Source organism: Trichosurus vulpecula, chromosome 3, assembly GCF_011100635.1.
Source record: "Trichosurus vulpecula isolate mTriVul1 chromosome 3, mTriVul1.pri, whole genome shotgun sequence".
Lineage (NCBI taxonomy): Eukaryota > Metazoa > Chordata > Mammalia > Diprotodontia > Phalangeridae > Trichosurus > Trichosurus vulpecula.
Window position 1 is genome coordinate 23,371,209 of NC_050575.1, and position 17,887 is coordinate 23,389,095.

The window sequence follows — 17,887 nt, forward strand, 5'->3', positions numbered from 1 at the left end:
TATATTCACACACACACACACACACACACACACACACAAAGAATTGAGTATAGAAATGCATTTCATTCAACAGGGAAATAGGAGGAAAAAGAGAAAAGGGAATTAGAGGGGAGAGTAGGGAAGGATTATTCCTAAACAAAACAAAGTCTAATGAAGGATGCACAAAAATATGTGTACCTCTTTTTGAGGTGGTGAGGAATGGGAGTGTTGAGGGGTGCCCATCACTTGGGAATGGCTGAACAAATTATGGTATATGTGATGGAATACTATTGGGCTGTAATGAAGAGGATTGTTTCTGAGAAACCAGGAAAGACTTATGTGAACTTATTATGCGGAGTGAAGTGGACAGAACCATTTATAAAGAGACAAGAATATTGTAAAGATAAGCAACTTTAAATGACTTGTGAACTCTGGTCAGTGGAATGACTAATTACTTCTAGAGGACTACAATGAACCATACTACCTACCTCCTAATAGAGACTTATAGGGCAAATAGGACTTAGAGGGCAGAATGAGACATACATAAATACATACATACATGTGTATATACATACATACATTTTCTTTTGGACATGGCCAGCAGGGAAATTTGTTTTGCTTAATTATATGTATTTGTAACTGGGTTTTTTTCTTTTGTTTTCAATTTGGAAGGGGGAGGGAGAGGTCAGATTTTTGTTGATTGAAAATAATTAAAATTTAATTTAAAAAAGATTTGAAAATAACAGGCCATCGAAGTGTCAAAAGAATAGGGACTAGGCCTGTGGGCTAATTGATATAAGGATCTCTCAGGTAAGGACATTTGTGTAGACAAGGAGCAAGGTCAATATAGGTTCATCTAGCACCTGCACCTACAACTTTGGAGGTCACTTCTCTGTGCCAATAAGCAGGCTAATTTAAATGGTAGGATGGGGTGGGGGTGGTAATGAACATCTTTAGCTTAGAACAGGGGTGAGGAACCTGCAGCCTTGAGGCCATATGTGGCCATCTAGGTCTTTAAGTTCAGGCCTTTGAATCCAAACTTCACAGAACAAATCCTTTTATTAAATAAATAAATTATAATAACATATTATTATTAAATTAAAAACAAATTATTTATTAAATAAATAATATTAATATTATTATAATATATAAAATAAATAATGACAATAGATACAAGAGTAAGGGGATTTGTTCTGTGAAGTTTGGATTCAGTCAAAGGGCCACACGTGAGGACCTAGAGGGACAGATGTAGCCTCAAGGCCACAGGTTCCCCACCCCTGGCTTAGAATGTCAGAATAAGTAGGTCATAGAGCTAGGAGGTCACAGAACAAAGTTACAACAACTGCTCCTATAATGAGTCAGACTTCCAAGCTTTGGGCTCTGATTCCACTTCAAACAGGGACCCCAGAGAGTCCTCTGTTCTTATAGGGATTTGATGCTTATTTTTAGGATTACTGGGCTCTCCATTCTGATCCTGCTCAGGAGGGAAGCTCCAAGAGCATTGTGTTTAGTCCTTGGATAGGACATGATGGAAATGGTTCTTTCTTTGAATCTGACAATTGAGGTATTGGGATTTATAGATGAGAACCTGCAAGAGCGTCTCCTTCACAGCTTCTCAGGTCAAACGAGGTGAACTGAGCCAATCATCTGTGATCTAAGAGACAATGCTAAAGAAATCTCTTCCTCTCTAATTACACAAATTAACCTCAGTCCTGGTGCTGCCCAGTAGTGGCTGGTGTTACATTGCTGTAGGGTCTCATAGTGGAGGAAGGTTCATTAAATTTCCAAGATTAACTGGGAAAACCTTTGATAAATTATGAAGAAGCAGAAAGGGTGAGAGATGGGTCATAACATCCCTTCCCTTGACTCAGGCCTCTTCCCCCGCTTTCCACCTTTTCTACCTTGATCCCTGATCTACTTTTTGCCTGGCTTCCACCTTATCACTCCAAAAGAGCTGTAGCTATATCCTTTGATGAGCCCTTCCCACCCCCCCTTCCCTTCTGTCTTCCCCAAAAAAGAGACAGACAGTTGGCCATCTAGACTATCCTTTGCCTCTGCTGAATGTTCTATATAAATCATCCCTCTTGTCTCTTCTGGCTTTTAAGGAATGATATGTAGACCCTGTCTACTGTCCCCAGTTTCTGTATGGCCATGAGTCATGGAACACTCAAGTCTCTAGAGAACTGAAATTGAAAACCACCCAAAATGGAATGAAGAGATGCATAGTGGGTGTGATCAGATGGCGCCATGTTACAACCAAGAATTTTGGAGCAGCAGAGTAAAGGATATCATCAAAGATGGCCTAGGTATGTGAGGGAAAAGAGGGCTACCTACTGGACAGCTCACATTCACCATTGCTATCATAGTCACAATGTCAAAAAGACATCAAGATGTACTTGGGTGAACTTCCCATGAGAAACTTGTGGGAGACCACGGACAAGAGTCACACAGGATGGGTTGGCACAGATGGTTGGCAACCTATATCCCTGAAGGGATGCCTACATTGATGAGATCTTAGATCCACTTGAATCAAAGGAGCTAGGACCTGAAGGTCAGGAATCTTTCAGTAGTTCAGTCCTGTGGCAACCCTCATTTCAGGATTCCCTAACTTCAACAAGAACCCTAGGTTCCAGTTAAATCCGGACTAATCTACACTCTGCCCCAATCCTAGTTTTGCTCTCTTCCATCTGTCTTTATTCATGCTTAGAAAGGCTATCTATTCCTCTTTCTCCCCATTCATTTCTTCCAGTTAAAATCTGCCAAATTCTGTCTCTGATATCACCTCCATGAAGCCTTCCCTTTTGCATCTCTCTTTTGTAGTTTTTCAGTGTACTTTGGCTAGGCCTCTTCTTTGCTTTTATAACGACATTCTTCCTTGTGCACATTAGATTTCAAGCTTCTTGAGGTCTTGATTCTGTGTAATTTCATTTTATCTTTGTACATATGCAGTGCCTAGCGCTGCATTACATCTAAATAAATGTTTATCAAGTTGAAGGCCCCACTGTGCATTCTTTTCCTTGAAAAGAGAAGAGGGGTATTCACTACTTCCATTCCTTCCCCCCCGCCCCAAGTACATGTTAACTTGCATCCTTAAGGGAAGACTCGGGCAAGAAACTGAGAATGAGTTCATCACCATTGATCATTGGTGCAGATAATTCTAAGATCTACTTATCCAGCCCTAACCTCTCTCCTTGTTTCTAGTCTTTCATCTCCAAATGCCCACCAGGCATCTTGAACTGGCTCTCCTATAGACATGTTAAACTCAACATTCCAAAAACAGAACTAGTTATCTTTCTCCCAAAATCCTCTCCTCTTGAACTTCTTACTGTTGAGAGCAGCACCGTCCCAGTCACCCAGACTTGAAACCTAAGTATCATTCTTAATCCTCGTTCTCCCTCACTCCCCATATCCATTCATTTGCCAAGTCTTGTCAAGGCCACTTTTGTGTCATGCAACACACACACACACACACACACACACACACACACACCCCTTCTCTCCTGTGAGCCTATCACTACCCCGGTGCAGGTTTCCATCACTCCACACCTGGACTGTTGCGGTAGTTTTCTCAGTGTTCCTGCCTCAAGTCTCCCCACTCCAGTCCATTCTCTACTAAACTGCCAGGGATTTTCCTAAGCAGAGGTCTGAACATATCACTCCCTACTCAGCTTAACTCTAGTGGCTCCTGACTGCTTCCAGGATCAAACATAAAATCCTGTTTAGCTTTTAAAGCCCTTCACAACCTGACTGCTTCTTGCCTTTCCAGTTATTTTTACACTGTGACTTCCCTCCATGTACTCTGCATTCCAGTGACACTGGCCTTGCTTGCTGTTCCTTACATGGCACACCGTCTCCCAACTTTTCACTTGTGTCCCCCATGCCCGAGCACTTCCCTCACCTCCCTCCTGGCTTCCTTCAAGTATCAGTTTAAATTCCACTTTCTACAGGAAGCCTTTCCCAACCCTCCTTAATTCTAGTGCCTTCCCTTTGTTTATCATCTCCAGTTTATCCTGTGTCTATCTTTTAAGTACACAGTTGTCTGCATTTTGTCTCCGCCCCCCCCCCCCCCACTTAGAGCACGAGCTCCTTGACAGCATGGACTGTTTTCGCACTTCTTTGAACCATGTCTGGAATGTTTAATAAGTGTTGACTATAAAGCATAAATTCATCGTCATGTCCATTTTCTGATATATTTCCTCTGTAAACATTTTTTAATAAAAACAAATTCACATATTTACATATTTACATAGGATCACATACATGACTTTGTAATGGATGGTATTTCAGATTTGAAAGCCAAGGCACATTCACTTCTCTCCTTAGGCACTGTGCAGCACACAGCACTTCCTCAAGGGATAGTATAAATAAATGCAGATGGTCAAAAGATCTGGGGGGAAAAATAGTGTATACACAGCTCTGTGAGGAAAAACTATTCACAGCCAATGTGAAGTAGGATTCAGGAGAGGGCTTCTTCCTCTCTAACAAAGTCTGGAGGAAGTAACATTGTATGTGATTCATTTTTCCTTCACATTTCACTGGCCTTAAAACATTTACACGCCAGCCCAAGGGTCTTTAGGGGAAAGGGCTCATTTAGTGCAAATGATTATGAAATAAGGTCATTTTTTTAGTGCAAATGACTGTCACCAGTGGTTCTTGCTGAACTCTCTTGTCCATCATGGAGGCGTCAAGAGGCCTTACTGAACTAATCCTTCCTTCCCGCCACCAAATCAGGAGTTTGCCCAGACCTCACAGTCACTATATCTCAATGGGAGAATATAGCAGGTGGGAGCTCACGAAGTGGGAAACTAATGAGTACAAATAGAGTTGCAGCCCCTGCCTTCATTGTCTTTCTGGCAATCATTGAAAATCCTGATACCAGTCTTCTTACGAGGCAGGCCCAGCCCTCTTCTGACCCTAAGTTTCTTGGGGCTATCCAGTAAAAGGACTGTTTTCACCAGCCACCAAAACGCTGCCCTATGGGCTCACTGGGAGGACATGGTTACTGTCCACAGGAAATAGCCTGGATGCTGGGTTGTCTGACAGGTGTCAGCAGGGTATCCATCCAACTCGGATCCAGGGTCCTCAGTTCTGTGAAGGCTCGATGTAAATTCAACTCTGGAAGAAAATGAGAAAAGAGGTGTCAGATTTGTCAGCCACAGGCAGATAGTCAAAGTCTTTTTCCAAGACTTGCAAATTTAAGAGGCAAGTCAATGGCCTCTTTTACCTACATCGCTGGAAAAAAAGAAGGCTCCCAGATCCTAAGGCTACTGCTCCATGGGTTCCAAAGGGTCTTAGGTCTATGACCCAAATGTAATCAGTAGAAATAGAGAAGAGAAGGAGATACAGGTTTCTCTACACAAATTCTCTATTGTTTTGCTCAAGCTTACATATCAATGGGTGAAGGAGCATCTGGGAGAGTCCTTATTTTAGGGGCATTTCAGGGGATGAGAAACAGCAGCTGTTCCTTTAATCTTCCGATGTTAGAAAAGTGGTTGGTTCATACTCTGAAGGGGTTTAGAATTGGGGATGTTTTGCTTCAGTTACTGTTTGAGACTAATAATGCCTCATACTTTTATCAATCTTCAGTTATAAAACATCTTTGTTATCTCATTTAATCACTCAATTAACAAGCATTTATTAAGCACCTACTATATGCTTAGTGTTAGGCGTTAGGGAACACAAACACAAAAGTTAAACAATCCCTGCCCTTAAGGAACCCCTGCCTTCAGGAGGGCACGGAAAGCCCTAGCAGTTGAGGGGGAATGGGGAAAAGCTACATCTGGAAGGAAAGTGGAAATTCTGAGAGGTGGACGTGAGGAGGCAGTGCTTTCCAGGCCACAGGGGACAGCCAGTGAGGACCGGAGACAAGAGATGGGAGTGCTGAGGAACAGTAAGGATGGTATGGCTGGTCCACATAGTACGGGGAATAACGTGGACTAAAAAGCTAAATAGGGACCTGGTTGTGAAAAGCTTTGAATGCCAAGCAGAGGAATTCCTATCTGAAACTCGAAGCAATAGGGAGCTATGGGAAGTTATTGAGTAGGGGAGTAGCCTGCACTTTAAGGAAAACACTGTGCACAGGATGGATTGCAGTGGGGGAACATCGGGCAGGGAAACCAGTTGGGTTTCTGCAATAATCCAGGCAACAGATGATGAGGGCCTCAACTTGGGTGGTGTCCGGGTGAGTGGAGACAAAGGGAAAGATGTGATCCCCCTGACAGCACAGTAAGGTAGCGAATACAAACCTCATTAAACCTATCTTTGGAGGAGGAAACCGAGCCCCAGAGGTTGAATGACTTGCCCAAGGTTACACAGCCCTAAAGCCTCTTCCCCTCCTTGGGGGCCTCCCTTCCTCCACAGGACTTTGAGCCCAGGGTTCTCCCTACCTCCTGATCCATCCATGTCGCTTTCTTCTTCCTTTAAATTGAAGTTACTGTAGATAGGCTGGGTGCCTAGTTCATTAAGCAGATACCCTTTACCATCGACATCAGTCTGGTGCCACTCTGACTGTTCTATTAGCTGGAAGAGGTAAGAAAGGAAGAGGGTTATCCGTGTTCTTGTTTCTCCGTAGGCCCCTTGACAAGACAAAGTGCCCGGGAGAGGGGCCCGCTGCCCAGGACCTATGCTGTAGCCTGGGACTCAGCTCTTGAGGCCTAGTGCATAAAGGGCCTTGAATAACAACATTCCCTTACTCCATGGCCAAAACCTAAATGGCCAGCCCACCACTCTGACCTATATAATACCTTATCCTTTCTCTCTATGGTGTCCTTTCCATTGTGCTCCACCAAAAGCCTGGAGTTAATCATCAAGTCATAAAGTCAGGGGACTTCATGGAAGGGACTTTAGTTCATTTAGGCCAACCCTTCATTTTCCAGATAGAGTGACTTGCCCAGGGTCACAAAGACAACAAGTGACAAAATCAAGATTTGAACTGAGTTCTTTGGACTCGGTGAACTTAATACTATCATGCTGTTGTATTTTAGTTTAGTTAGATGAGGAAACATCAAACAAGATCAGAAGTGAAATAGAGGTGGCTTTCAATTATCTTCGATCAGGCCACTCCTTTGCTCAAAAGGCTTCAGTGGCTCCCCATTGCTGACCACACTCCACACTTTAGAAGGCCTACTGAACATCTTCACCTGGTTGTCCCACAGGAAACTTAAACTCACTATACCTAAAGCCGAACCCTGTCTTTCCTCACACCATTGCATCTCTCAGTGGACCCTGCCCTTCCAGCCACCAAGAATCCTAGGTCTAAGAGGCCTTTTTGGATTTTTTCCTGCTCCTCATTCTACTTATCTCTTCAGCTGTTAAGGTGTTAATCTTCACGGTACTTTCTGCACTTGGCCTCTGCTTTCTACTCAACTGTAACTCCCCTAGTTTAGTCTGCATATTTTCTCCCCTGGACTACTGTAATAATCTCCTCTCATTCTAACTTTCATGCCTTTACCTGCTCTGATTATGTAACTCCACACAGCTCAGAATCCTTCCGTGCTTCTCCCCATTGCTCACCAATGAAATTTGAAACTCCAGAGCCTTTCAAAGATTCTTCCCTAATCTGGCTCCAACTACATCTCAGCCTCAATTCATCTGCTTCACATACTCATATCTATATAGTGGCCAAACTGAGCTTCTCTCCTTTAGTCATTCTCCACTTCTTGGCGGCTCTGGTTTCCACACATTCCATGGTTGCAAAGCACAACCTCATGCTTTGAATAGACTCCCTGACCTTCACCCCACCTCCATCCACTCAAGTCCCTCTTTTCCTTCCACACCTACCTTAGATGCTCCTTCCTCTGAGAATCCTGCCCTGACTCCCTTACCACCCTCCGCTAAAAGCTGAACTAGTCCCTTCTTCCTTAAGGGAGAAAGACTCAGTGGCATCTAAATATGCTCCCAGCTCTATCTTACAATCCCAATAATTTCCCATAACACGTTGTATGGACTTTCCCAGAGCTTTTATCACGCTCTCTTATGCCATCATTATCTGTGTGTACGTCTCTTTTCCCTTCACTAGATTGAAAGCCAATATCTTATCTATGGTTGTAACCTCAACATCTAGCAGTAATCACTCATGTTCATGGAGCGCTTTAAATTTTACAAACTCCCTTATGTGCATTCTCTCTTTTTGAACTTTGCAATGAACTTTGAAAACTCTGTGAAGTAGGGGCCATTATTACTTTCCTTTTACAGATGAGGAAACACAAGATGAGAGAGGCTAAGTGACCTGTCCAGGGGCACATAGCTCCCAAGTGTCGTGTGGCAAGATTCAAACTCAGGTCTTTTGGATTTCAAGTCTAGCATTCTAGTCACTAGCCTGATGCCTCGGTGTTTTGTACATGCTAGTCACTTAATGTTTATTGAATGAAATTTTTCTTTAGGAAAACATAAATAGGTGCACAGGTTTTCTGTAGTCAAGAAGAGATACAATCTTACATTCCAAGGGCCAGAACTAAGCATTAGCCTACACTCCCTCAGGGCCCACTGACTAACGTGGAGGAAGCTGGCTAAGGATTCAGCATAAACTGTGAACCTCAGAGTAGGTTAGATTAGTGGTATGAAAGTAATTGAGGTTTTCTCTCATGACTCCAGTGTCCCCACAATACTGAGACTCTTTGCAGTTAGACAAAGAGAATTGAGCATTCCTGTAGTAATTTGTGTGCCTCCATCTCTGTGGTAACAAACCAGCACCTGCCATTTTTTTCAAGAGGCTTCCTTGTTTTTTGTTTGTTTTGTTTTTTTCCCCATGACTAACAAACTGCTACTTCCTTAAAGCTGATCATAAAAGCAGAAAGGGATTTCTACCTTGATGATGTCCTCAGGTAGCTTTTCCTCCTCCTCCTCGTCCGTTGCTGATGTATTGCGGTAAAGGGTAGAGAAAAGGTGGTTGTTGAGTCATTTCTGTACTCTTCTTGGGAAGCCAACCCCACCACTCTCCCTACACCCAGTCGTACGCACCAGCCTCCACACAGCTGGAGGGATCACAGGCTACACTGACCGGACTGCTAGAAATAGAGTCCTTGCTCGGGAAACTAGTCTGGCCAGTCAGCTGTTTCTGGCCTCCCAGATTCCGGGAAGCTAGTCACTGTTCCTACCCCATCCTGTCCATACTGGAAGAAGGATGTACCAGTGACAACCTACAGAGAAACTGGGGAAACAAGCTGCCTCCCTTCTAAACCAAACCTTTGTCAGTGCTACCAATAATCCTGTCAGACAAGGCTTTTTACCATGCCCTCTCCCTCCCTCCCATGCCCACTGTAGCCCACAGCTGGCCTGTAATGCTCTCTGCTGCCTCATTTCTTCCTGGCCTTTCTTTGAAGCTTCCCACTGAGAAGGAAATACTAACATTTCCCTCCTGGGCATCAATCCTATTGGGACACTGCAGGAAACCTTCTGGGAAAGCTCTGCAGAAAATGGGAATCCTACAGTGCTCTCTGTGGTCAAGGCTAGTAGTAGTTGTATGGGTCCCAGGAGACACAAACCATCAGAGCTGGACGGCATTGGCGACACCTGGAAAGGGTACATGTCGTTGGTGCTATCAGGGATGATATCCATCGGGACTTGCCAGTCAGGGAGGGTGCTGCTGACATCACAGGAGGAGAGATCTGGGGAATGGTTAAGAGCCAGTTAATCAGAGCTTCAGATTTATGTAAAAGATCACAGCTCTTCCCATTCACAGACTCTTAATCTTAGCATTAGAAGGAAACTCAGCAATCAATTAGACCAACCTGTAACTGAAAAAGAATTCCCACTAAAGTAGGCCTGCACAACACATGGCCCACGGGCCGCTTGAGGCCCACTGAAGGATTCTGGGGGCCTGCCACTTCACACTCTCTTCTGTTTGTCATGCAACCCACGGCAACCAACCATTGTCAGTCTGTCTCTAGTTACCTTTACTTGGAAAGTGAGCCACTAAAAACCTATCCGTGGCCCAAAGATCTTTAGCCTATTTTAATTTTGGCCTCTACCTACTACCAAGTTGTGCAGGTCTTCACTGAAGCATATTTGGCAAATGGCCCATCTAACCTCTGCTCGAAGACCTCCAAAACGTCCACCTCCCTTGGCAGCCCATTCATTACATTGTTGGACACTTCTAATTGTTAAGAAGTTTTTCCTAATTCCAAGCTCTGTACAATTTCTAGGCATTGCTCCTGGTTCTGACCTCTAGGATCAAACAGAACGAGGCTAATCCCTCTTTCATGTGACAGCCTTTCAAATTTAATAGGAATCATGTCTCCTGAGTATTCATTACTCCAGGCTAAATATCACAGGTTCTTTCAATCCATTCTCACATGGCACAGACTCAAGGACTATCTATCATCCTGGTTATCTTCCTCTGGATGCTAACTAGCTTGCTGGTGTCCTAAACTGTGGTGCCCGGAACAATATAGAGTACTCGAGGTGTGGTCGGACCAGAGCAGAGTACAGTAGGACCATTCTGTCTTTGTTCCTGGAAGCTATTCCTGCCCTAATGCAGACCAAAACTAGATTAGGGGTTTTTTTTGGCCACCATATCATGCTTATAACTCATACTGAAGTTTGGAATCCACTAAGACCTCCAGATTTTCCTGTCCCAGGCTGTAGAAATATGACCCAGGTAAGATCTGAATCCACTGAAAAACATGATTGGTGATGATTCGGGGCAATATGAAAGTGCCAGGGCACGATGTTTAAATTTCTAAGTATCAGCTCCTGCGTGCCTCTAGTGTCCAGGATCTTTTGAATCCAAAAATAAATGGACAGACTTGGCTAACAAAGAGCTAAGCCCTAAAAAGAGCTTTGAGACCCCTCCCTTAGTAACAATGGTCTTGAGAAAGAGCCGGGTTCTTGTCCCACCTCTGCCTACTTAACTCTAAAATAAGGAGGTTCGACTAAGGTCCCTTCTAGCTGAGGTCCCATAGGACACTGAGCTCTGTGAGGCAGCCAGTCCCATCCTCAGGGCCACAAGGAGCAGGGAGGCTCTCTGACCTGGCAATGGTGCACACATGTTCACTGACTTACCCAGTGAGACCGAAGAGCTCTCCACCTCCATGTCCTGCTCCACATAAACTTGAGCTGTGTATCCGCTGTGGTCATCGGGGAGAGTCAAGCGGCTAAGCCCATCTGACTGGGTGTCAGAGCTGGATTCTGCATATGACTGCCGAGAACAGAAGAGATTCAGGCCCCTGCCTTGCACTGATCTCCTCCCACTTCCCGTGTGTCACCAACCAGATAATCTCCTTAAGGAAATACCTACCTTTCTCTTGCTCTTGCTTCTGGAGTCTTTGGATGACTTGGACTTTCTCTCTGTGAAACATACATATTAAGTGAACACCTATACCTTCTCCATCCTATCAGCCCTTCTCCTCCTCAGCTCCCCCACACCTTCCACCCAGTAGTCTCCTCCCCTATACCTTTCCGCTGGTTCTTAGTTAGAGGTGGGAGCATCCGGTACACTCTCACAGCTGAGCTGCCCTTGTTCCTGCTTTGGTCCTTCACTTCCTCTATGTCAGGGAGTGAATTCATGGCACATCGGAAATTGGCCTTCCATGTCTTAGGGTCTGGCTCCCTCTCCCCAGCTTTGTATCGGCCTAAAGAAGATAAAAGAAGGATATCAGAATCATTGTGAAAAGGCAAGTGGACATCTCACCAAGTGTCTTATATTTTCCCTGGGGAGACTTGGGCTCATTCTTGACTTGGGCAAGTATACTGGGAAACCACTATATGAACTTAGGTCATCCTGGCATGCTCAAAAAGATCATATTTGCCTCCACGCTTTGGCATTTCCTTATATATTCTCTATTTGCTGTACATGGGTATGTTCTAGCTCTCTAACTAGATTATAAACTTCCTGGAGGAAGGGGCCACAGATCAGTTTTTTTTTTTAAACTTTAATCATCTAGCTCCAGAACCTGACGGCTGTCAATAAATTCTTAGCTGGTTGGCTGACTGTTAATTGGATGGAGTAAGTGGCTGTCCAGCAACATAAGGTACAAAATCCATGTTCACGTGTTAAAAGCCCAGACTGAGCTGGGCGCTGGGATCAATCAGAAGAAAGATTTCTCCAAGATTAGCAGTGACAAGGGACCTTGATGAGGGACTCAAAGAAAAGAGAAACAGCCCTCTCTTTGACTAGAATGAGCCCTGAACATTTTAAACAAATCCCATCCATTTGGATCCCTATCTTGGATTCTCTGCATCACTGAGGTTTCCCATGCTCCAGGCATGGCACCTACCTACCTGTGTGAATGGCCCAACTCCGAAAAAGACAGGCATCCTTGTTGATGTCCCAGCCGTGCTTTGCTGCATGCTTCCATGGGATCTGGAAAGTCATTTCTTCCTGGAGTTTAAAGCAGAGATCAGGATGAATATAAAACTGCACCTCTGTGTGTATCCAAAAGTCACCAAGGAGCAGTAATATGCAAAGGCAAAGTATATAGACTAAGGTTGGAGCTATATGATAACAAGGGGAAGAAATTTATGTCGAGTATAATATCTGAAGCTGATTGTGATAGGACATTTCATCTCTCCCCAACTAGAACCCCATGGCACGCTAAGACGATGCCATTTGGCAAGGGAGAGAGGACTCACATGTTCCTCAGCATGTATGCTACATTCATAGCAAACGTACCCTGCCCTCGAGGGGCAAGCTCTGACCCTGGCTCTGGGCTTTGTCTGGATCCTTTTTCTGGTTACACGGTCTGCTCTAAGTAGAGAGATGAGTGATAATGCATTCTTTTGAGATGGGATCCTCCTCAATCTTGTTTCCTAACTCCACACAACAACTGGCTGAAGAGTAAGAGGCCCAAGTTAGAGCTCAGGCTCTGCTGCTAACTCATTATCAAACTGTCAGCCGGTTGCCTCGACTCTATGGACTTCAGTTCCCTTATCTGTAAAATGAGAGTACCTGTCCCTGAGGGGTTTATGAAGACCAGATGACACGGTGTATGTGACAACTTTGAAAAATAAAAAATACAAGATGAGAGGCAGCATGGGGTAGTGGATAGATACAGGTGGGAGGGAACCCAGGACGATCTGGGTTCAAGTACTCCCTCTGACATCTACTGGTTATGTGTGAGATCCTGACTAGATCATGTAAGCCCCTAACGTCCCAGGCAGCTCCCTTAACTTAAGGGAGATTGTAGAAGCTGCACCAGTTGCTGACTTGTGTTGTAGAAGGAATTTCGTCACAGGGGGTTCCCTATGCTGATGAAATCACAGGTCTGGAAAGGCAAATACAAGTTTTTACTATTATCCTTCCCCTGCATTAGGAAAGAGCTAAGTAACTAATTAAGGCTCATTCCCAGTCCTAAAGGCAGAATTGCTTCTGCTGGCTGGCTCTTTATTCCTTACAGCTCTCAGTCAGAAAGTGTTCTTTGTCTATCTCTGGCATCAAGGGTGGGATTCTGCAGCGGCTAAGACCAGTCTGAGGAGCTCAAAATGCTGGAAATGGGTGCCATTGGAAGTTGTTGGTTACTCCTAGGCCTGGGTCTTGTCTGTGCTAAAACCAGGGAAATGAGAATGCCTAGAAGTCCTAAACACCAAGAAGAGTGCCTTGCACACTTGTGGCATACTTCATACAGGGTCTGGCCTGGGAAAACACATTCTTCTGCCTCTTAATCTGCTTCCTCTCCCAGATCCGTTTGGATCTTTAGTTCATAAAGCATGAGGTACTGGTTAACAGGGGAGGAGGAAAAAAAAACACCCAGGTGGAACTCTCACCTTGTTAATCCAGGTCAGGCCTGGGATTTGGTTGGAATTAATCTGCATCTCTAGCCAGGGTCTCATGCGCATTCTGGCAATGGGCATGTTGTCTGTGAAGCCAAGAAAAAGTCTCAGGTTTAACTGCTGAAGGAAATAACTGCTGTACACATCCACCTCCATCCCACAGACACGGGGAGACACATATGCAGGTACGGCAAGAAGGGTGATGCATTCATAGTGAAGGACAGTTAAGGCAGGAGACATCCTTAAACACAGAGCACAAATATTTCTAGTTCCAAGTTCTTTCCTTCTCAGCAAACAGCCCCCAGCACGTGAGCCAAAGAAAGGCAGGAAATAAATTGAGAATTTTGCAGCAGAGGAGATTAAGACCCACTTTTATGTTTATATGCCCCGCCTGTCTTTTTTTCACTGATACAAAATTCTTGGTGAAGGCGGGGCCTTCATTTTCATTTTCTAGGCCACCTGTTGCCAAGAAAAGTATCTCCAGCTATGAACTATCACTTCAGAGATGAACGGTCCACTCTGTTATTAACAAAACTAATCACTTTGGGCAGTCAGAGATTTTCCTCCCCATTTTGCGCAGGGAGACTTCAACATTTAAGAAGCAACTGCAACTTCTCAAAACGCAGCTTTCTTGGTCTGCCCGCCATCCTGCAGAGCGTTAACTATCCAGTCTCACTGCACCCCCCACCCCACCCCACCCACCCCCCTGTTCTAAGGAGGAGCTCTGCCTCCCAGCCGAATTAACCTTCCCTGCTTCCTCCAGGAAGCCCCTCCCACGGCTGTTTGGGGGCTCCAGTTCGTCCCGCAACTAGTCCCCCGGACCTTTCCCTGCAAGCACAGTTTGCCCCCAGCGCCCTGGCATGGGGCCGTTGGGGTCTGGGCCTATACACACTTGCTTCGCGGGGGCAGGTGGCTTGGAGCTGGGTTTTCTGAAAGTTGTGGACTAGTCAGAGACTGGGCCGTTCTTCCCAGAATCAGGGGGATGGGCAGGCTGGCCCTCTGCTGGCCTTCTCTTGGGGGCACGTGCAACACAGGCTCCGGTGGTGGAGCCTCCCAGTGTAGTTGCACCCCGTGGGTGTCCCGGGGTAATGACCCTGTGCTCCTGGGGTCGAGTAGTTTCACAGCGGCGTTTGCTCTGAGAAGCAGCCAGATATCACCACTCTTAGGCCGGGGCCAAATGATCCCACATGATCCCGGGATCAGGGAGCAAAAGCCAGCGGCTTTCTGGCCTGAGGACTTGAGAGGGGAAATGGCTGGGTGGAGGGAGGGTCAGCGCGTCCCGGCCTTTCCTCTCCGTGGGCAGCTAGCACACCCTCCCTCTGGGCTGCTTGTCCTCAAACGCCCTCCCAAGGCCAAGCTCCGGAGGCACAGCGGAGACGAGCAGCGGAACAGAGCTCAGCTCAGCCTGGCACCCAGCACGGCAAGCGCGGCACGCACGGCAGCCTCCACAACAGTACAACTGGGCTCGGCTAGCGCCCTTGCCTTTTTTTTAATGGTCTTTACTTCCTGGTCTGGGGGAAGGGACGCCCGAGCCTGGAGCAGAAGCGATGACAGCAGCGCCCGAGCCGGGAGTGCGCCCCTCCCCCTCCCCCAAAGGGTCAGCCCCCGGCCGCAGACATGCACAGCTCTCCTACTTTCTGTCCCGGCGCTCTTTCCAGGTGCGAGCGAGGAGGGATGGGGTTGGGGAGAGGGAGGGTTACGGCCCGGGTCTCCCGGAAAAGGTTGTGAGCGAAAGGCCCCATTTACCTGGGTCAGGGGCTCACGCCGCCGCTGCCACAGAAATCTGCCTTGCTAAGCCGGAGCTCGCCTTGTCCCCAATTTTCACCCGCCTGCTTCTGGGCCCGCAGCCGCCTCCCGCGGGCCAGCTCCCGGGGCTTCAAGCGGGGCAGGTCAATCTGCGAGTCCGCCGGCCCTGCTCCGGGTGTCCCCAGCCGCGGATAATCAGCAGAGTCCGCGGCACGGATTCTGCTCCCGGTCCTGCTTTTGGCCTCCTCTCTCTTGGACGGCGCCTTTCGCTCTGAGCCCAGGTCCTGGGGCCGGCGGCGAAGACTAAACATTGAGCGGGATTCCCCGCTCTGGGCAGAGCCGGTCCCCGCCCAATGGGGAGCCGCGCCGCCGCTGATTGGCTGAGCAGAGAGCATCATTTCGGGGAAATCAGGCCGTTGTAGTGCTAGAGGCGAGGGGGGAAGTACATGCAGCGCCTCTTTCCCTCCCCAGCTCGCTTGCTACATCTCCCTCTGCCTTCCTCCCTCTCCTCCCCACCCCCACCGCCTCCGCGGGCTACGGACACACCCCCAGCAGGCAGTCTGGCTTGCCCAGGAGAGAAACCCTCTGGGCTCCCAGCTTCCAGGCTGCCTGCCCTTAGGGAAAAGAAGGAGAAGGGCAGTTCAGGAAAACCGTGCTCTGATTTTTCATTTTTCACACCAGGCTTTGGAATCCTGCACGTCTACACAATTAGCTTATTCCTCTTGTCATCTTTTCTCTGCACTTTCCGGACCAAGGTGAGACAGTAGTCAGGGGTGTTGCCCCAGGGGGAGGGTGCTAGGCAGTGGTGCCAGGGACTCACCTTTCTCTGGAATGTAGTATCTGCCACCTTCAGGGTGGCCACAGAGATTGAAACCAGGAAAATCAGCAGAAGCCATTGTACAGGCAGTGAAAGATCTGGAGTTTCTAGTTCTCATCTTGCTCCCTGATTTCCTAAACAATGTTAGATAGAGTTGGATGGCAAGATCGATCGATCGATCCATCGATCGATCAAGTTAAACTGGAAAGTAGAAAACTTCCAGTCCTGGTTCTTTTGCCCTATCTACATTACAAAGTTGTTGTGAGGAAAGTGTTTTGTGAATCACAGAACACTAGGTGTGAACTCTACAGGCAGCCCCTTCCCCATCACAACGTCTCTCAACTATAGGAGTGGTTTCGATGTACTGAACTCCTCCATCCCTAGTGATCTGGGTGTTGGAGAGACAGAAGTAGGATGAATCCACTTTGCCGTGCTGTACAAGTCCAGAGTGAAACCATAATTTGTTTGGAGGAGACATAAGAGTCCCCTCTCCCACCTTTCTCCTTTAGCAGTGCCTCCAACTTGGTCAATAAACATTTATTAAGTGCCTACAATGTGCCGGGTACAGTAATAAGCACTGGGGATACAAAACTCAATAAACGTTTATTAAGCACGTACCACTTTCCACTTGCTGTTGTTCAGCCATGTCCAACATTTTGTGACCCCATTCGGGGTTCTCTTGGCAAAGATCACCCCAAAGAGTGATTCGCAACTTCCTCTCTCAGCTCATTTTACAGATGAGGAAACCGAGGCAAACAGGCTTAAGTGACTTGCCTGGTATTACACAGCTAGTGAGACCAGATTTGATCTCAGGGAGATGAGTCTTCCATGACTCCAGGCCTGGAGTCTATCCACTGGGCTATCTAGCTGTTCACACTATGTGCCAAGCATTATGGTGCTAAATGATGGGTTTACAAAAAGAGGCAAAAGACAGTCCCTACCCTCAAGGAGCTCACACTTTAATGAAAAAACTCATAATCAGCTCCCAACAGAGACAGCAGGGGCTTGGGTTCTCCTCATTTCGACATTTCAAACACTTCACATTCTGTCTCCAACCTACCTTTCCAAGCTTACTACACATCATTCTCTATCATATACTCTGCTTCCCAGCTAAACTGGTCTTCTTGCTGTTCCTAGTACACAGCATTCCATTCCCCTTCCCTCCTTGCCCCTGTCCAGGTGTACCTCTATGCTGGCAATTTCTTCCCTCAATCCTCAGTTTCCTTCAAGGCTCAGTTCAAGTGGTCTTTCCTGCATGAGGCCAATCCTGATATCCCCCAGGTACTCAGTCCTTCTCTCCCACCCAAATTACTGTATATTTATTTTACATATATTTTATAATTCTTTATCTATGTACATATTGTTTTCCTCCAATAGAATGTAAGCTCCCTGAGAGCAGGGACTGTTTCATTTTTGCCTTTGGGTACCCAGCGCCTGGCACTGTGCTGGTTGAACGTTGAATGAAATTGTGGAAGAACCTCCCTTGTGAAGAGCACCTGAAGATGTGCTTTGTTGGCCCCGGGACCATCTTTAGAGGGAGAAAGCTCAGGTAACTGATGATACTTCAGAGACAAAAGACAAAGGATTGAAGCATGTGCACACACAGATATGTATGGTATGGAGAGTATATTGGAGGGC

At 46.5% G+C, this 17,887-nt stretch overlaps 1 protein-coding gene across 1 annotated transcript; it reads right to left on the bottom strand.

The window, feature by feature from the left end:
* Positions 1–4,116: 4,116 nt before the first annotated feature.
* IRF1 (interferon regulatory factor 1) lies at positions 4,117–15,714 on the bottom strand. Its single transcript, XM_036751995.1, has 10 exons — positions 15,433–15,714; positions 13,681–13,772; positions 12,199–12,298; positions 11,373–11,549; positions 11,216–11,265; positions 10,981–11,116; positions 9,462–9,584; positions 8,785–8,831; positions 6,366–6,498; positions 4,117–5,094 (listed from the first exon to the last, which is right to left on the bottom strand). Exons 2-10 carry the CDS (start codon positions 13,765–13,767, stop codon positions 4,979–4,981), a joined length of 969 nt encoding a protein of 322 aa, XP_036607890.1. The 5' UTR covers positions 13,768–13,772; positions 15,433–15,714; the 3' UTR covers positions 4,117–4,978.
* Positions 15,715–17,887: the final 2,173 nt, after the last annotated feature.